Raw genomic sequence first — 21,769 nt, forward strand, 5'->3', positions numbered from 1 at the left:
AAGCCTCCAGCTCCGCAGCAACAGCAGCAGCAGCCTCGTAAGGCACCGAAGCAGGCACCGGCAGCTAAGAAAGTGGTGTCTAAGCCCCAGCCCTTTCCAGCCAAGGTCAAGAGGGGCGGTAAGTCCTCCAGGGGAGGCAAGACTCCTAGAGGGAGCGGCCGTGGCCGCAAACACTAGGAGTGGCAATCCCCCCGTGTGTCCCCCTGTGGGGGGATGCCTTCGACGTTGCGTGCACAGGTGGCAGCAACACGGGGCCGATGCTTGGACGGTTTCGGTGATCGGCGAAGGCTATCGCGTCCTGTTCATAACATCTCAACCTCCCCTGACAGCGAATCCAGTGTCGTTGAGCTCCTATGCCATGGGATCGGTAAAGGGGCTAGCCCTTCGGGCAGAAGTCAAGACCATGCTCAAGAAGGATGCTCTCCAGGAGGTCGTCGACGGCTCCCCAGGCTTCTTCAGTTGACTCTTTCTTGTAAAGAAGACGCCTGGAGGCTGGAGACCAGTCATTGACCTCTCGGCTCTGAACTGGTTTGTCAAGCAAACTCGGTTCAGCATGGAGACAGCCGACATGGTCAGACTTGCGGTGAGACCTCTAGACTTCATGTGCACACTGGATTTAAAGGACGCGTACTTCCAGATCCCAATCCATCCGTCTTCCAGGAAGTACTTGAGATTCAGCCTAGACGACAAGATCTACCAGTTCAAGGTGCTGTGTTTCGGTCTCTCCACAGCACCTCAGGTGTTCACCAGAGTGTTCACCCTGATTTCATCTTGGGCGCACAGGAACGGCATCCGTCTCCTTTGTTATCTGGACAACTGGCTGATCCTAGCAGACTCGGAGTTGATCCTTCTTCAGCACCGAGACAGGCTTCTAGGTCTTTGCCAGGATCTGGGGATCGTGGTAAACCTCGAGAAGTCCTCTCTGCAGCCGTCCCAATGACTGGTTTATCTAGGCATGCTGATAGACACCAATCTCCACAAAGCCTTAACATCAGACGACAGGATAGCTAGGCTTAGGAGGGTGGCGGAACCCTTCCTCAGGTGAGAAGAGCTTCCCGCCTAATCGCGGTCACACTCGGATCTTTGATATTTTATTCTTTTGTGGAAAGTTTGACAAACTTAATCTTCTAATTTTAGTTCAACTAACAGAACATAAAAAGCGTCTGGTTTCAGTTCCAGTTTCATCAGAATAGATACCAGAACTTCAGTTACCACTATACTAGCCAGTGTTTTAATTTCAACTTAATTGTGCTATTTGTTCCAAGGGAATACTTCTTGGACACAACATTCATTATAACTCTGTCGCTTAATAATGCTACTCTAAATATGAGTGATATATTCAAAACTAACCTGGTATTGTGGTATCTAAGAAGAATCCCAGAAACCCACCGACAAACATCGGGTTTTGCAGAATGACGGTGAGTACTTGGTCCAGCATGACCACCCCAGTACGAATGGTTCCTGGATTATTCTGTAGCCACTGTTAGGATTAGGGGGAATTATTAGAAAAGTAGCTCTATGTATTTGTAAATAGACTTTAATTTGAAAGTTTATTTCAGAATGTGCATGCCTGCAACGTTAATGCAATCATTCATACAAAAACAAAAAATTCCCATTTTTAAGACTATCTGATAAAATTACCTTTGCAATATATAAAGTACCTCTAACCTTTGGTAAAGCAATGCCGAGGAAGAGTGAGAATCCCAGGACAAAAAGGTTTCTGGAAGAGTTCAAATCAATGCACTGAAGAGATGTCATTCCAGCGGCTGTTATCATTGCAAATGTGATGATTAAGATCCCTGCCAAGACAGGGTCTGGTATGGCTATGAATAGGCCTCCAGTTTTCCCCAATAGACCCGTCAGAATAAGTAGGAAGGCACTGTATTGTACAACTCTTCGACTTCCAACCTGGGGCACCGGTAGAAAGAAATTTTTTTAGTTAATTTAATAACTTTATCTTATATATCATTGTGAGTGGAGATAACATATTGCTCAATTCTACTGTATGATGGTGTTAATTCATGGAGAAAGAATTACCTTTGTTATTTCAATGACGCCTACGTTTTGAGTGCTGCATGTGGTACCGCTCCCTGTGCCAATGAGTCCTGCTAATAAGCACCCGATACCCTCTATTCCAATGCCACGGTTGATGGCATTGGTGGGTGGATTAGATACCCCTGTAAGGGAAGGAATCAGTGACCAGTGTTTTTGAGTATAATGAACATTCCATCAAGAAATTACCTTGAAGGCACTTTCTCACATTTTATGAAACTAATATCTCGCATAATTGCTTATGAAATTTATAGATTTTCTTGGACATAATGTTAAATACAAGTGTTTCAGATATATTCTATATAAAATACTGTGTAGACAAAATGGTAAAACAAATCCTATCAATAAAACTTTTACGCATTAATATGTCTGACTGGCATAGCCTAAATTCTGCCAAGTTCTTCCGATCAACTCCCCCATCCCCAACATATAAGCGGCTTGACTCACCTGCAACTCTTGCACATGCGTAATAATTACTGAAGTTCTCGATGATAGAGGCAATTGTTCCGCTTAATATGCTCACAACTCCAGCGACGGATGCTTTTGGGAATCCCCACTGACCTAACCGAAGGAGAAATATCAAGGAAGGGCAAAATGCCAATATTTGAAAATGTTGGCAATGGTTAGATAGTATGGTCCCTGTCAGAATATGGAAATGATGGGAATTTAGATCATTCTAGATACCATTTTGAGGTACAATGATATAGGCAATGGTTGTGTAGGTTGTCATTGAAACACCATTACTTATTTACTAGATTTTCTTTGTAATACTTTTATAGTCATAATTTTAAAAATGTGGGTTTCAGGCAACTTTCATAGTCCAACAAAAGTTGGAGGCTTTTCTTGACAAGCCATTGTATCCAAAAGTGAATAATATTTTATTGTAGAGATCAATAATTCCTCAAAATGAAATAAACTGGTAGGTATTCAATTTGTAATTAGCAGTTCACCTAGAAACAAAACAATAAAATAAATTGAGGCTTCCCAAACCGAAATCCAGTAAATACAGATAACTAAAGAGACATTGGGTTAAGCTTACAAAAACTGTGTCACTTTTAGATGAGAGGTTACTGGAAAAAATATTGTTTTATGGATAACTAGAACCCATGGCGAATTCAAGATATTTACCACCCAAAGTTGTTGAATACCATAATTTACTCCTTGGCATGTTAATCCTATCTAAAGATATGAAGACAGATTTTAATTATGATTTCACCTGGGTAAGGGACTCTGAACCAAGGAGAATTATTCAGAAAGGACCCTTTTACATCTGTGCGTGGTGCAGATCCCTCGGGTAGGAGATCAGTGACTGTTAAAATCCAGCAAACCATCCACGAAATGAAAACCGCAAGCAACATCTGAAAAATGCAGAAAGAAAAACAATCAGTTCCCTAAAGTCATCAGTCAGTCAATTGTTTATGAATGATCAGGTTAATTACCCACATTCGTTTAAAAATTATTTTTCCTAACCATAGACCATTTTTTCTTAAGGGATTGGTGCTAGGGTAGGTGCCCCATGGATGCTCAATGGATTAATGTGCCGGGAGTCTTGTATATCTTGGTGGTCTTCCATCCAAATAATGGCTATGCCCAGTGTTGTTTAATTTCACTGAACAGAAGACCATTGTCCTAACCATACATAATTCATACTGTTCATTTTTCAAAAGGGTAGCCTCATAAGCTGTCAAACGAGAGACTTACATTTCACTTTCTACACAGCCCCGTTGCCGTTAAAGGCTGAAATACTGTAGTTTTTTTAAATGTTTCCCCGTGTCTCTGACTGTCGAGATAATCTGCTGTTATGTGTATTGTCAGTTGCCAGTCTTGGTGGGTCTCTGCTTATGTAAGTATTATTTGGAGCTCTAAATAAGCTGTGGCTCAACTGGTGGCTATCCTCAAGTTAGGGACAGGTTGCTGAATATTTTTTTGTTGCTGCTGTTGATAAATTGCAGATTGGTCACCAACTGGTTAGGAGTTGGCATCATCTTAGAAGTACAACTATGAATTAGGCTTAGTTACCAAGACGTAGTTGAATCTCATCAACACAGTTGCCAACTCTTGATGACCAGTCTGCAACCAATCTGTGACATATTGTAAATTTAGTAGCTGACTATCTAATTAACTAATTTTTCCTATGACATATTGCAAACTTAATAGCTGACCGTCTAATTGAGTAATTTTACCTAATCATAAGTCACAAATAGTTACTGACCATGTCCCTGAATATACACCAGCTTGTTGGCAGTTATTTGGTGACTGGTCGCTAGCCAGTCACAGACTAGTTTCATCTGAAATCATATGTTAGTCGGCAGGATTGTTATATTCCAGAGATGCCTGAGAAGTTCTGCCATTAGCTATGGTCCTCTAGGTGACCCTGAAGGCAAAACAGTTCTGACAACTTGACTAGCAATGCAAGTGGTGTCTATAGTAGTGCCTACCTGCGAGTATTTCTGTGTTTGTATGTGTAAACCAAAGGCTTAGACCAGAGAATCGAATGAAACTACGAAAACAAAAATTCCTGTAGGTGACGTCTTGGTTATTTCCCTGCCTGGTGATTGCTAGACTGTGGTTCGAGTCCTGTTCAAATGTGTTAGTTCCGTTAGTAGGTCAAGGACAGTAGCTCCTCTAACCAACAGATCTTTTCATTTATAATTCATCTTTAGCTATAAACAATCGTCTAAAGTTCTAGACGGGATTCTTAATTGTAAATTTGCTTTTGAGGAATTTATGTGGCCCGTTTCTTCTTCATTTGCACAAAAAAGTCTTAGGATTTGTCAAGTCTTACTTTTTACAAGGTTTTGAATGTTGGTCAATTGTCTGGTCTTCAGGTCTGATTCTCCTATAAATGTATTTGAGAAAAACGTGTTTTTGTTGAATTCCATATCCCTGTTATGGGTGTTAATCTCCTTTGTATTTAGATCTCCCTGCACTGTATCATCCTAATTATCTTGCGTTTTCTACCTTAAGGCTGAATACTGCACAGTATTCTAGAAACTATATCAGCAGTGACCAGATTATACAATGAACTTCCTAGTTTGATTGTTAAAATGGTTGGAATTCAGAGGCTCAAACTTGTAGCAAATGTCTTTATGTTGGACAGGTTGATATGTTTCATTTCATGGTTTGTATACGACTTATATAGTTCCTTTACACAGTGAGCTGGTTTTGCTGCTGGACCCCTTGAGCTTGTAGCAATCTGCTTTTTCTATTTTGGTTTTGGCATGGCTAGAAATAACAATGATGGCAAATAATAGAATTAATAATAAAAATTTGTATACATGAAATCTAATCCCGTTCATATGTAAGTTACATGAAGTTTTTACTTTGTAGAGGCATTTCATATACTGTATGTTTCAGTTATCGAATTATTTCACCTCAGAGAAATATGTATAGATATCTGAGAAATAAGTATACATGTATAATTCAATCTCTTCTTGTTGGCTCCACATGAATTGAAATTAAATGATCCAATTTCCAATAAAATTACTAAATTGGGTCACTGCTACAATGTGTCATCAGCAAGAAATGAAAAATAAATGCATTTAGTCTAGAACTAAATCAATACTAAGTGAAGTTTCAGCACCTACGGGAAAACACGCGAAGATCCTAAACCTCGAAACGGCGAAACCTTTTCTGTAGCTGTATATCAGGAATGGCAGCTTCACATTTCTCAAGTACTGGGTAAACACTACTATTAACGCTACAGTCCTGCGGAAAAAAGTTAAGGAGAAAGTTATATTTCATCTGGTCTTAGTAACTTCAGTCAGTTGAAATAATTATCGATATGAACCTAAAGAAAAAATTTAAGTGGGGACAAAAAAAAAAAAATAGAAAGTTGCCATAGATATGGATGCAATTCACATGAAAGCTACATCTACCCCTCTCATACCCAGACTAAGCTATGTAAGAAATATCTAAGGGGGTTGAGGATAAAGACAATATTCAGATATAGACAAAGCACGTAGGATAACCTCAGCTGCTCTAGGTTAGATTATCTGAAAATCATGGTCTTGCAATACCTTTTCATGTATTTCCCTAATACTGAAAGACTTTAAAAACGCACCACCCTCTCTCATGAGATATGTTTTACTGACGTGAATGGTTCGAACCCAAACTAACCCAAATTGTTGTGAGAGTCAACTAACCCTGTCAGTTAACAAGTATGTAAAGTGGAAGTAGCATACCAGCACATTTGATCATGTTATATGCGATAATCACATGTCCATATTCGTGTCTGGGATTTGACCAGTTTTCATCATCACGCAGGCCAGTGTGGATTGTTGGTGGTGAGAGACTTTTAATTTGACCACTCACAGCAAACCAATCTGATTGGGCGGCAATGTATAGTACAGCTTTGCTGATCATGGCGACACACAATCTTGTTTTATAGAAATAAATTTGTTCCCTAGTGTCTTCAAATGAAAGACAAGGTAGCTATTAATCTTGCCACTAGAGGCACTAAAACTACTTGTAATGCACATGCAGCAAACAATTCACACATAAAGTAATGTGCCCTACCAATTATTTTTTTACGGTGCTAAAGCCTTATGACTAAACGTCAAAAACCTGTTGAATGTAACATGCCAATTACTATTCTATTATTCTTCCGTTAGTATATTGTCTGTTTTTATGCCATTATCAATCTTATTGACAGAAGCTGTTGAATGTACATATGCAATTGTCACCCTTATGTGACCCCTTTTATTAGGAATCGTCTTTCGTTAAAGCAATCATCGCTACTGTAACATGCTGTTTAGGATTTATCTGGTGCGACAATTGTTTTGCATTGAAAGTTTTACGCAGATATCTTACACACTAGCTGACCCAACTGATAGCATTCAGTTCAAACTACCCCTAATGAGTCAATATATGATGTAAATCAACACTATGTTGTGTTCAGCAGAAATTAATATTTCTCCACATTGTGATCAAACTCAAGTCTTTGTAAATGACAGAGAACTAAACTTGAGAAAGAAAGATTGATCGGTATTCAGGTAGTATAGGTTTTAGTTAGTTATTCTGTTCTCTCTATTGTGAAATTTAAGAACCTTTTGGTTTTGATAGAGACTTGGAGCAGACTAATAAATAATGTAGTTGGATGGGACCTGAAGCTAATCTTTAATTGCAATTAATACTCAAATAACTAGCCAGTCTCACCCCCATGTGGTCACTCTAGGATTTGCACAATTGGTAAAATTATCCTTCATGATTCAGAATATTAAAATTACTCTATGCATTCTTTTCTACAATTTAGGTAAAAGGTTATTGGCGTGAAAAGACATGGGATATAAATGATGCCATATTTTTCAAGTGGAATTTTTACTTGTCCAGGTAACCGTAAAGCCCCTTTCACACGAGGGTCAAATACATGGCGGGCAGACACCGTTACCAATTTTGTGGTATGGGTGCCGATCGTGAGTGTAGATGACATCATAAACGAGGAAACCATGGGCAAACCATGGAAGTGCTCTTGCCTGTTGTTGATGCACTGGATGGACAAGTGACTAGGAACAACGCTGCCTGGCACAACACTGCACTCTACTCTCAGCCTGGCGTCTGGCCCAAGTTATTCTTTCGCCTGCCTGTGCCTATTGTCTGCCTTAGGCTGTTTGATCTGATTACACTGTTTCAAAGCGAGAGAATTGTGGGAAAATCAAAGTGCTCATCCTGCATTTACCCCTCGTATGGAAGGGGCTTAAGTATACAGCACAAAGAATAGACAATGGTTACTCACAAGGAAGATATACCCCAGTGTCTTGCTGCTTGCTGCGCTGTCAAATCAAAGAGAGAGAGACCCACGAGAGTCATGGTAGGAACCACTGTTAAAGGAGAAATCCAGGACTGTAACAGGGATGTGATTCCTGAAAGGAAAAGGATTATAAATGAGAGGAAATAAAACCACTTGCCAGAAGAAGCAGGTTACCATAGTTAGGCAAAAATAATAAATGTTGTACAGTAGAAAATATAAGTGGCTTGACGAACTTGCAAAGCAATAGTATTGATAGTTACTGAAAAGAGGAGTTTCTTTGGGCAACAAGTGCTTCTCATGCCTAGTAACAGTTTTAGAGGATCAACTAAAAAATCAGGACAAAGTGCTTCGTTTTATTAGAAAAATTGCTATATTTATGAAAAATAAATTTACGATATGGCAAGGTATATCGTAATAAGGCTTCTATGCTTTCAGCAAAATTGATACCATTTAGTATTTTGCGAAGTGGAATAAGTCAAAATGTACTATTCAAGTTGTGGAAATTTTACCTAATAGGATGTCATCCATGATATTGTGGCAGTATCGTTTTTTTTAAGTATTTTAAGATAATTAGCACACACACACATATATATATGTGTGTGTGTATGTGTGTGCTAATTAGCACACACATATATATATACTATATATATATATATATATATATATATATATATATATATATATATATATATATATATATATATATATGTGTGTGTATATATATATATATATATATATATATATATATATATATATATATATGTATATATATATATATATATATATATGTGTGTGTGTGTGTGTGTGTGTGTGTGTGTACACAGTATATTTTCAAAAGAACCACGATGAAAATGAAATAGAAAATACAAGCTTAAGTCCTGACTACTGTAGTTTCGTGTTACTTCAGTAGAGGACTGATTTATAAAGCTTTCAGATCTCTTTGCATATAAATGCATCGAGCTTATACATTGTATAGGAAGGACGCTGGTGATTGGTATAACACATACACATACGTTACCGGGGACTAAGCGATGTCAGGCCGGGCAGCCGATCGGGACTAGCGTCTACCCCAAAGCTAGAGCAAAGTCTTTCAAAAGAAAGGCAACAGTGCTTACCCCATACAAATGGAAAAAAGCTCTTCAATAGAAGAAAAGTTTTTCCCTTACAGGCAACTGGTGAAATCTAACTTAGGTCCTTTGTGTCAATAGGCGTAGGAGGTGGTGATGATTACGTAGGATATGATATACATATCACTTGGTACTGTCAAGAGAATCCTTTATGAGGCCTGGTTTTACAGTGCTGTTCCTCTTAAATGCTATATTAACAATAAGAAAATTTGTGAATGGAGCATTGCTATGCAAATATCTGTATGCACAGTATGTTTGTACTCTCACTGTATCATGTAAAACCAGTCCTCTGAAGAAATAACATGACACTAGTTAGGGCATCAAAGCTTATATTTTCTATATAATTTTCCTTGGTTCTTTTGCATCTGAGCGTCCTGTTTCCCTGCCTGTCCTCTGCATTCGTAAACAGCTAATATCAATTATTACTTACCTGAGACTCCTATCACTATTTGGAAAAGAGAGGCTATAGCTATGGATCCTTGTACATCCCGTATGCGAACTTGCCATACCTCCTCCCTTTCGACTTCTGTCATGTTGGCCATAGGCAGGGCAGAGCAAGGCTCGTGTATTGTTGTCAAGAGAACTATTGTGGGAACCAAGTAGGTGAAAGAGCCCCCTTGGATGATTGGTAGTCTGACGGGAAATGGAAGCATATGGACAAACAAGAATTGGAGTTTTGTTAGCAGAGTTCCGCACCAAAGTAACACACACTTAAAACAGTACAGTATACATATTTTTCCTTTTAACATTATTACTTATGGGGTAACATACTTATGTTTAGAGAAGTATCTGATCACGGCCTCTTTTCACTTTTAGTAAGCTTTGGTATTCTCCTTTTACTATTATTTTCTTTGATTTCTATAATGATATACTTATAGGGAATTCAGAAGCATTTTTCCTGGATATGAATATTTCTTTTAGGACATCTTTTTTAGATTCCTCAGAGTCTTGGTCAAAAGAATGAAAATTCTCTGGATAAGGTACAAGTTCCTCATACATTTGCCTTAAGGTAAAATTAGGTATTTATAAAATTGATAATTTTGATGGCATAAGGAATCTAAATTTATAATGTAAAGTAGCATTATGAGTCTATGAAATCTCATATTCATTTAAGTAATGTTTTTATTATAAAAATGTGTTTAATTCTAAACATTTGTAGTCATTTATGCATCTATGTATCTACCTAGACACTTCTCCCAATTTTGAGGGGTAGCCAACATGAAAAAAGAACAAAAGCGGAGTCGTCGTCTTCTTCGCTCCTCCCAGCCGGACGAGGGATCCATCCGAGTTTGCTTGGTACTGCTAGGGTGCCATAGCCTACCCTCCCCCGCTATTCAACACAAATGAAGTTTCATATGCTGAATCCCGTACTACTGCTACCTCAGTGGTCACCAAGAAGGAAGCAGCAAGGCTCATCAAAACTTACAATCACTCGCCATTTATTCCTATTTCTAGCACGCTCTTTTGCCACTCTCGCATCGATCCTCCTATCACCCAGAGCTTTCTTCTTTCCATCCATCCACACACAAACCTTGGCCTTCCTCTTGTACTTCTCCCATTAACTATTACATTCATCACCTTCAGCAGACAAGCATTTTCCATTCTCTCTACATGGCCAAACCATCTTAGCACATTAATATCTACTCTAGCTGCTAACTCATTTATTACCCTGTTTGGTACCATTGACAGTGAGGCATTTGTTAACCGAATGCACCACATATAATAGTGAGAGAAATACTGTAGATATCTGTTTGAGGCTCGAGGTGAGGATGGCAGGTTCATCCATGCTAAGATTCTTGGACATGATGTGTCTTACCATACTAGTGGTATTTTTAGCTTCATTTCAGAAGCAGATCTTCTGAAAGATATTTAACTCTTAAAATGACATCTTTGCTTTTATGGTTTTAATTGAATATTTTTTTTTTTTTATTTTTTATTTACAATAAACAATATCGGCCTCAATGACCTTATATGTCAGGATGCCAGAAAAAATCAAATCAATCAATCAATCTTAAGAATTTTTTTTCTTTAACTAGATAATTTAAATTTTTTTTCTAACTTGATACTTCAGAGTGAGCTCTTATGGACATCTTTACCTTAATACTTCAAAGTGAACACTCATTGACATCTTCAACTTGATACTTCAGAGTGAACACTCATTGATACTTCAGGGTGAACTCTCATTGGCATCTTTAACTTAATACTTCAGAGTGAACACTCATTGACATCTTTAACTTGATACTTCAGAGTGAACTCTCATTGGCATCTTTAACTTAATACTTCAGAGTGAACTCTCATTGGCATCTTTAACTTGATACTTCAGAATGAACACTCATTGACATCTTTAACTTAATACTTCAGAGTGAACACTCATTGACATCTTTAACTTGATACTTCAGAGTGAACTCTCATTAGCATCTTTAACTTAATACTTCAGAGTGAACACTCATTGACATCTTTAACTTGATACTTCAGAGTGAACTCTCATTGGCATCTTTAACTTAATACTTCAGAGTGAACACTCATTGACATCTTTAACTTGATACTTCAGAGTGAACTCTCATTAGCATCTTTAACTTAATACTTCAGAGTGAACTCTCATTGGCATCTTTAACTTGATACTTCAGAATGAACACTCATTGACATCTTTAACTTGATACTTCAGAGTGAACACTCATTAACATCTTTAACTTGATACTTCAGAGTGAACTCTCATTGACATCTTTAACTTGATACTTCAGAGTGAACACTCATTGACATCTTTAACTTAGTACTTCTAAGTGAATACTTCAGAGTGAACACTCATTGACATCTTTTACTTAATACTTCAGGGTGAACACTTATTGACATCTTTAACTTAATACTTCAGAGTGAACTCTCATTGACATCTTTAACTTGATACTTCAGAGTGAACACTCATTGACATCTTTAACTTAGTACTTCTAAGTGAATACTTCAGAGTGAACACTCATTGACATCTTTTACTTAATACTTCAGGGTGAACACTTATTGACATCTTTAACTTAATACTTCAGAGTGAACACTCATTGACATCTTTAACTTGATACATCAGAGTGAACTCTCATTGACATCTTTAACTTGATACTTCAGAGTGAACACTCATTGACATCTTAAACTTAGTACTTCTAAGTGAATACTTCAGAGTGAACACTCATTGACATCTTGTACTTAATACTTCTAAGTGAATACTTCAGAGTGAACACTCATTGACATCTTTAACTTAATACTTAAGAGTGAACACTCATTGACATCTTCAACTTGATACTTCAGAGTGAACACTCATTAACATCTTTAACTTGATACCTCAGAGTGAACACTCATTGACATCTTTTACTTAATACTTCAGAGTGAACTCTCATTGACATCTTTAACTTGATACTTCAGAGTGAACACTCATTAACATCTTTAACTTGATACTTCAGAATGAACTCTCATTGACATCTTTAACTTGATACTTCAGAGTGAACACTCATTGACATCTTTAACTTAATACTTAAGAGTGAACACTCATTGACATCTTTAACTTAATACTTCAGAGTGAACACTCATTGACATCATTAACTTAATACTTCTAAGTGAATACTTCAGAGTGAACACCCATTGACATCTTTTACTTAATACTTCAGGGTGAACACTCATTGACATCTTTAACTTAATACTTCAGAGTGAACACTCATTGACATCTTTAACTTAATACTTCTAAGTGAATACTTCAGAGTGAACTCATTGACATCTTCTACTTAATACTTCTAAGTGGATACTTCAGAGTGAACACTCATTGACATCTTCTACTTAATACTTTTAAGTGAATACTTCAGAGTGAACACTCATTGACATCTTTTACTTAATACTTCTAAGTGAATACTTCAGAGTGAACACTCATTGACATCTTTTACTTAATACTTCTAAGTGAATACTTCAGAGTGAACAGTCAATGACATCTTTTACTTAATACTTCTAAGTGAATACTTCAGAGTGAACACTCATTGACATCTTTAACTTGATACTTCAGAGTGAACACTCATTGACATCTTCAACTTGATACTTCAGAGTGAATACTGCAGAGTGAAAACTCATTGACAGCTTTAACTTGATACTTCAGAGTGAACACTCAATTTGACATCTTTTACTTAATACTTCTAAGTGAATACTTCAGAGTGAACACTCAATTTGACATCTTTTACTTAATACTTCAAAGTGAATACTTCAGAGTGAACACTCAATTTGACATCTTTTACTTAATACTTCAAAGTGAATACTTCAGAGTGAACACTCATTGACATCTTTTACTTAATACTTCTAAGTGAATACTTCAGAGTGAAACTTCTAAGTGAATACTTCAGAGTGAACACTCACTGACATCTTTTACTATACTTCTAAGTGAATACTTCAGAGTGAACACTCATTGACATCTTTTACTTAATACTTCTAAGTGAATAATTCAGAGTGAAACTTCTAAGTTAATACTTCAGAGTGAACACTCATTGACATCTTTTACTTAATACTTCTAAGTGAATACTTCAGAGTGAACACTCATTGACATCTTTTACTTAATACTTCTAAGTGAATACTTCAGAGTGAACACTCATTGACATCTTTTACTTAATACTTCTAAGTGAATACTTCAGAGTGAACACTCATTGACATCTTTTACTTAATACTTCTAAGTGAATACTTCAGAGTGAACACTCATTGACATTTTTTACTTAATACTTCTAAGTGAACACTCCAGAGTGAACACTCATTGTCATCTTTTGCTTAATACTTCAGAGTGAACACTCATTGACATCTTTTACTTAATACTTCTAAGTGAATACTTCAGAGTGAATACTTCAGAGTGAACACTCATTGACATCTTGATGACGCAATCGGCCTTTGTTTACCTGACACCGATGGTGGTCTGCAGTAGAGTCACAAGTCCCAAATGAAACAACACAGTGGACACCAAAGCGGCCCTTGCAAGATCATCCTCTCCCATGCAAAGGAAACTCGATATGATAATGGGGATGATAACGGTTCCACCGGCCATGGTCAGGTAATGCTGGCGGATAAAAGGGGAAAAAAAAGCAGCTTGTATAGTGTTACGTCTAGTAAAATTATGGTATTTTTAAATGACTGTAAAAGTGGGATTTTTTTTATAACATTGAATCGTATTATTATTATTATTATTATTATTATTATTATTATTATTATTATTATTATTATTATTATTATTACTTGCTAAGCTACAACCCTAGTTGGAAAAGCAAGATACTATAAGCCCAACGGCTCCAATAGGGAAAATAGCCCAGTGAGAAAAGGAAATAAGGAAACAAATGTACTACAAGAGAAATAATTAACAACTATAATTAAATATTTAACAACGATAACAACATTAAAATAAATCTTTCATATGTAAACTATTAAAATTTTAACAGAACAAGATGATATTATTATTATTATTATTGTTATTATTGTTATTATTATTATTATTATTATTATTATTATTATTACTTGCTAAGCTATAACCCTAGTTGGAAAAGCAAGATACTATAAGCCCAACGGCTCCAATAGGGAAAATAGCCCAGTGATAAAAGGAAATAAGGAAACAAATATACTACAAGAGAAGTAATTAACAACTAGAATTAAATATTTAACAACGATAACAACATTAAAATAAATCTTTCATATGTAAACCATTAAAATTTAACAGAACAAGAGGAAGAGAAATAAGATAGAATAGTGTGCCCGAGTGTACCCTCAAGCAAGAGAACTCTAACCCAAGACAGTGGAAGACCATGGTACAGAGGCTATGGCACTACTAAGTAATCTTACTGTTGCAAGTGGCATTTTTAGATTTATTTCAGAAGCAGGTCTTCTGAAAAATATTTAACATTTATGACATTCAACTTTAATGATTTTAATTGAATACTCTTTTATTTTTTATTTTATTTTTTATTTTTGTATACACAAATTAAATGTTACCGGCGTCAATGACCTCAGATGTCAGGATGCCTGAAAACTTTAAATCAATCAATCAATCAATCTTGAATACTAGTCAATGGTAATGTATTTATAAATTGTGCTGGTCATGCATATGAGAAATTGGAAATTTGGCTGATTGCATAAGTCATTAAAAGAGAAATTATTCTTAAAATTAATGGCTACACATATTAATACTAGAGAAATTCGTAAGAGTAAAGTAAACGTATTTGATTCATATTGTGTTTCTTGAAATATATTCAAAATAATTCTTAAAAATAATGTCTATTTGACATTGCTAGTATCGATGCTCGCAAGATTCTCAAAAGTAAAATAAATCTATTTGAATCTTATTGTTTTTCTTGAAATATATTCAAAATAATTCTTGAAAATAATGGCTGTTTGACATTGCTAGTATCGATGCTCGCAAGATTCTTAAAAGTAAAATTAATCTATTTGAATCTTATTGTTTTTCTTGAAATATATTCAGAATAATTCTCAGAAGTAATGGCTACAAGCATTAACACCAGCAAAATTCGTAAAAGTATAATAAATATACTTGAATATTATTGATCTTTAGTTTCAAATGTATTCTAAGTAATTTTCAAAAATCGATAGCTACAAGCATGTATACCAGCAAAATTCGTAAAAGTAAAATAAATGTATTTTAATGTTATCGACTTTTATTCAAAGTCAATTTTAAAGCTAATAGCTACAAGCATTAATATTAACAAAATCCGTAAAAGTAAAATAAATGTACTTGAATATTATTGTTTTTTTTTTTTTTTTCCAAAATATTCAAAGTAATTTTTAAAACTTAATAGCTACAAGCATTAATACCAGCAAAATTTTTAAAAGTGAAATAAATGTACTATTATATTATTGACATTTTTCCAAATGTATTTAGAGCAATTTTTAAAGCTAATAGCTACAAACATTAATATAAGCAAAATCCGTTAAAGTAAAATAAATGTATTTGATATCAAACGAAACGATTATTTGCATCTAACAAACAAAAGTTGTCTCAAAACATCCCCCACTCAACATCGTTCATGTATTCACCTGAACTCCGAAGATCAGGCAGACATACCAAGGTGGAACATCATCAACCTTGTAGAGGATGTCGTCAGTTTCGTTGGAGTTTAGAGATGGCGTGTCGTGCTCACTCGTTTCCCTAGGAAAAGAGTAATTCTGGTAGTTATTGGGTGCCTGTTTAGTATGTGGCCTACCTTTAGAATATAGCCTACGAAATTCTATCTCTTTTAGTATGTGGCCTAACCTAACCTAGTCTTACCTAACCAAACCTAACCAGATCTAACCTTACTTAACCTAACCTAACCAAACCTAACCTAATCTAACCTTACTTAACCTAACCTAACCTAACAAGCCAGGTAGGCCACATACTAAACCAGAATAAAAAAGATAGGCCACATACTAAAGCAGAATAACAAAGGTAGGCCACATACTAAACCAGAATAACAAAGGTAGGCCACATACTAAAGCAGAATAACAAAGGTGGGCCACATACTAAACCAGAATAACAAAGGTAGGCCACATACTAAACCAGAATAAAAAAAGTAGGCCACATACTAAACCAGAATAACAAAGGTAGGCCACATACTAAACCAGAATAAAAAGGTAGGCCACATACTAAACCAGAATAACAAAGGTAGGCCACATATTAAACCAGAATAACAAAGGTAGGCCACCAACTAACCCAGAATAACAAAGGTAGGCCACCTACTAAACCAGAATAACAAAGGTAGGCCACATACTAAACCAGAATAACAAAGGTAGGCCACATATTAAACCAGAATAACAAAGGTAGGCCACCTACTAACCCGGAATAACAAAGGTAGGCCACCTACTAAACCAGAATAACAAAGGTAGGCCACATACTAAACCAGAATAACAAAGGTAGGCCACATACTAAAGCAGAATAACAAAGGTAGGCCACATACTAAACCAGAATAACAAAGGTAGGCCACATACTAAACCAGAATAAAAAAAAGTAGGCCACATACTAAACCAGAATAACAAAGGTAGGCCACATACTAAACCAGAATAACAAAAGTAGGCCACATACTAAACTGGCACCAGTTATTGTTCTTGGGGATAATTGAAAGTTATTGATAGTTTACTTTAAGGACTTTTTCTGGTCCTGTAGAGGAAGGGAACCCTACTTTCTACTGAGTATCTACTTAGAATAATTTTTTCCTTCCATTCTCAAACATCTTGTCAGGGTGGGAGGAACGTAGAGAGTAGAGGTCCCCTTTTTGTTTTGTTTCATTTGTTGATGTTGGCTACCCCCCAAAATTGGGGGAAGTGCCTTGGTATATGTATATATATTTATACAGTATATTTGGTCATACCAGCTGCATTGACAGACATAAGTAATCGGTCTATCCGTGTCCCTCGGGTAGTGGGGTGAGTGAGCAGCCATACCCTGGTGAGAGGGCTGTATGTGTGTGTACATACCTTTAGATATTTATTTATTCATTTTTGACGGGTCACCTACACTAGTCATGTGAATAACTTCAGATTTAAACTACCGTTTTAGAAACTGGTTTTCATATGTTTTTGTGTGTTACTTTATGATTCTGACCTGGCTAGTATAGTGGTAACGTGTTCTCCTACCATTCGCATGGCAGCAGATCAACCATTCGCATGACAGCAGATCGATCCCAGCCCATGACCAGTTTAAGATGTTTACCTGGGAGGCCACTGTTGTGGTTAGGCACCACAGTGGGGAGTTGGGCTTGCCTGGGTGACGTTCTGGTGAGCATTTATTCTGATAAACTGGAACTGAAACCAAATTCCTTTACCTTTACCTTAACTCTTCATCATCATCCTATTGATGCCAGGGGCTTCGGTTAGATTTCATCAGTCATCTCTATCCTACTTCATGCTTCATAGTCCTCAGCCATGTAGGCTTGGGTCCTCCAATTCTTTTAGTGCCTTGAGGAGCCCTGTTGAAAGCTTAGTGAACTAATCTCTCTCATCCATATGAGACACTCAAGTAATCTCTTATAGCGTTATTCTCCTTAACCATTACGTTGATAATTTACCGGAAATGGGAAGTTTTAAAGATAGGCCACACCCCCTTTCAAGAAAGCAATAGAGGACCACAGTAATAAACCGGGGTTTACTATAGGGGAAAATTATTAAAATACAGCTATGGATCTTGACGTTATCATCCTTCTTAGTCTAACCCCCAACCAAAGACCCACCCTTGAATCTGTTCTAGGGTGTTGTATGACTTCGTAATTTTAGAGGGGTTTGCGCATGATTTTGGTGTCATCTGTATATATATATATATATATATATGTATGTATGTATATATATAGATAGATATATTGAAAACTATTTAGACGACAGTAATGTCCAGAGAGAAACTATCTTCGAACTTTGAACTCCGCGAAGACATCGTCTATCGATTTTCAATAATATGTATATATATATATATATATATATAAACATATACTGTATATAAATATGTTTACATATATAATATATATATATATATATATATATATTACAGTATTTCTTTAGATTATGTATTTATATGCAAACATAACCGAGACTATTATGTATTCATTAAAGATTTAGTAGTTATTTATGTTTTATCTTCAACTGATTTAAGAGTGTTATGTTGTCTGTTTCCACCATTGTATAGAATTACATCACGATATTTAATCACCTTTATATACATCTGATATGATTTTATGATGGTAATGTCTTAAAGAGGTTACGTGATTTTTCCACTTATTATTATTATTATTATTATTATTATTATTAGCTAAGCTACAACCCTAGTTGGTAAAGCAGGATGCTATAAGCCCAAGGGCTCCAACAGGGAAAAAATACTAATGTGTACTTACTGGCTCTGCAACAGAGGTGGCTTTGAGGCGTCGTTGTCGTCTCCTGAGGAAATTGCCATCGTCATGGATTTTGTACCTGTGATATATAAGAAAATAGAATATATATATATATATATATATATATGTATATGTAGAAGAAAATGGTTTGACGAACTAAGAAAGTTTGCTGGTGTGGACCGTCACAGAAAGACCAGTCTGACGCAAGTGGAAGGGCTTGTCTGAGGCCTTTGTTGTGCATTGGATTAGTAAAGGCTGATGATGTTGATATATATATATATATATATATACATATATAAATAAATATATATATTTATATATATATATATATATATGATATATTGATATATATACACACAGTATACATACATACATATATATATATATATATATATTTATATACATATATATAAATAAATATATATAATATATATATACACAGTATATACACACACACACACACATATATATATTCATATATCTATATAAATAAATATATATATAGATAAATATGTGTATATATATATATAATATATACACACACACACAAGATAAAGCAAAATAAGGAAAATGGAAATTGCATTTCAACATATTTTGAACATCATAAACTAGAAAAATCTTACATAGAGAAATTGTTTTCCATTTTTTTAATATAGTTCATGTAAATTTATTATTTTATTATAAATGCTTGGGTATGAAAATATAACTCTATTCGCTTCACGGTCTGTCTATTGCTTATGTAAGAGTTATTTATTTTAATTTGTTTAATTTTTTGTATGAATGTCATGATTTACATATTTACCTATTTCTTTTCTGCACTGGACTTCTATTGTTCATTATTATTATTATTATTATTATTATTATTATTATTATTATTATTATTATTATTATTATTACTCTTTAAGCCACAGCCCTAGTTGGAAAAGCAGGATGCTATAAGACCTGGGGCTCCAAGAGGGAAAACAGCCCAGTGAGGAAAGGGAACGAGGAAAAGTGAAATATTTTAAGAACAGTAACATTATAATAAATATTTCCGAAATAAACTTTTAAAGATATAACAAGACAAGAGGAGAGAAGTTAGATAGTATAGTGTGCCAGAGTGTAGCCTCAAGCAAGAGAACTCGAACCGAAGACAGTAGAAGGCCATAGTACAGAGGCCATAGCACTACCCAAGACTAGAGAAGAATGGTTTGATTTTGGAGTGTCCGTCTCCTAAAAGTGCTGCTTACAATAGCTAGAGAGTCTCTTCTACTCTTACCAAGAGGAAAGTAGCCACTGAACAGTTACATTGCAGTAGTTAACCCCCTTAAGCGAAGGTGAACTGTTTGGTAATCTCGATGTTGTCAGGTGTAAGAGGACAGTGAAGAATGTGGAAAGAATAAGCCAGAATATTCGGTGTATGTGTAGGGAAAGGAAATATATGCCGTAACCAGAGAAAGGGGTCCAATGTAGTACTGCCTGGCCAGTCAAAGGACCCCATAACTCTAGTGGTAGTATCTCAACGGGTTGGTGGTGCCCTGGCCAAATTACTACCTACAATTTATTCAAAGTTCAAAATAGCGCTACAGGGGGCCTATATAGCAAGAGTTCGTGCCTTGCAATGGATGAGTCTTAGACTAAACAAAAGCTTTACCCAAAAGAAAAGAAAAAATAAATAGTTATGTTTAAGTCGAATAGTTTCAATACCAGAATAATCGTTTTCTATTTTATTTAAGTCCTTTCATGAGAGAAAACGTACCTTCACCCATTACTATATCAAATTGAATAATCCATGTCTTGTGATCAACTTTAAAGTTAAAACATTTAAATGCTGTATATATATACATATACATATATATATATATATATATATATATATATCCACTGAAGAATAAGGGCCCCAGACACGTTCTTCCACTCCATTCTGTTATGGGCTCTCTATGAAGTCTGTACTTGCAAATTTTCTTAGCTCGCTAGTTCATCGTCTCTTCTTCCTTCCCCTGTCATTATTATTATTATTATTATTATTATTATTATTATTATTATTATTGTTATTATTAGTTGCTAAGCCACAACCCTGGTTGGAAAAGCAGAACGCTATAAGCACAGGGGCCCCAACAGCGAAAACAGCCCAGTAAGGAAAGGAAAGAAGGAAAAATGACATCCCAAAGACAACAACATTAGAATAAATATATCCTATATATACTATAAATCCTTTAACAAAACAAGAGGAAGAGAAATTAGATAGAATAGTGTGCTCGAGTGTACCCTCAAGCTAGAGAACTCTACCCAAGACAGTGGAAGACCATGGTACGGAAGCTATGACACTATCCAAGACTAGAGAACAATGGTTTGGTTTTGCAGTGTCTTTCTCCTAGAAGAGCTGATCACCATAGCTAAAGAGTCTCTTCTACCCTTACCAAGAGGAAAGTAGCCACTGAACAGTTATAGTGCAGTAATTAACCCCTTTGGTGAAGAAGAATTGCTTGGTAATCTCAGTGTTGTTAGGTGTATGAGGACAGAGGAGAATCTGTAGAGAATAGGCCAGACTATTCGGTGTATGTGTAGGCAAAGGGAAAGAACTGTAACCAAGAGAAGGATCCAATACAGTACTGTCTGGCCAGTCAATGGATCTCAAAACTCTCAAGCGGTAGTATCTTTATTCTTTTTGTCTATATATTTTCTGTCATTCTCATCATATATCTTTCCCCTGTCTATTTCTTTTTCTTAGGTTTTTAGAATATCTTGTACTTCTTTTGCTCTCGTATCCATGTTGCTCCTTTTCTCTGTGTTACTCCCATCATTGTTCTTTCCATAGATCTTTGGTTTGTAACTAGCTTATGTTTTAAGGCTTTAGTTAATGAAGTTACTTGAAAGTGTCCGATGCGTAAGTTAATACTGGTAAGACCATCTGATTCAATGGTTTTCTTTATAGAGAAAGTGTCATTTTACTTTCATAATCTCTCTTTGTTTACCAAAAGCTCTCCATCCTGGTTTCTGAT

The 21,769-nt window shown here is 35.8% G+C and overlaps 1 protein-coding gene across 1 annotated transcript in view; it reads right to left on the reverse strand.

Moving 5' to 3' along the window:
- The window catches only part of LOC137641090 (solute carrier family 23 member 2-like), a 32,552-nt gene extending 13,689 nt beyond the window's left edge, over positions 1 to 18,863 (reverse strand). The window contains exons 1-11 of the mRNA XM_068373538.1: positions 18,792 to 18,863; positions 15,973 to 16,084; positions 13,833 to 13,990; positions 9,359 to 9,561; positions 7,787 to 7,913; positions 5,640 to 5,760; positions 3,269 to 3,410; positions 2,500 to 2,613; positions 2,038 to 2,177; positions 1,669 to 1,908; positions 1,351 to 1,480 (exon numbers count right to left, since the gene is read on the reverse strand). Coding sequence (XP_068229639.1) covers positions 1,351 to 1,480; positions 1,669 to 1,908; positions 2,038 to 2,177; positions 2,500 to 2,613; positions 3,269 to 3,410; positions 5,640 to 5,760; positions 7,787 to 7,913; positions 9,359 to 9,561; positions 13,833 to 13,990; positions 15,973 to 16,084; positions 18,792 to 18,856 — 1,552 coding nt within the window. The 5' untranslated portion in view covers positions 18,857 to 18,863. The remainder of the gene's footprint in view (positions 1 to 1,350; positions 1,481 to 1,668; positions 1,909 to 2,037; positions 2,178 to 2,499; positions 2,614 to 3,268; positions 3,411 to 5,639; positions 5,761 to 7,786; positions 7,914 to 9,358; positions 9,562 to 13,832; positions 13,991 to 15,972; positions 16,085 to 18,791) is intronic.
- Between the last annotated feature and the right edge of the window lie 2,906 nt (positions 18,864 to 21,769).

Source organism: Palaemon carinicauda, chromosome 1, assembly GCF_036898095.1.
Source record: "Palaemon carinicauda isolate YSFRI2023 chromosome 1, ASM3689809v2, whole genome shotgun sequence".
NCBI classification, from domain to species: domain Eukaryota; kingdom Metazoa; phylum Arthropoda; class Malacostraca; order Decapoda; family Palaemonidae; genus Palaemon; species Palaemon carinicauda.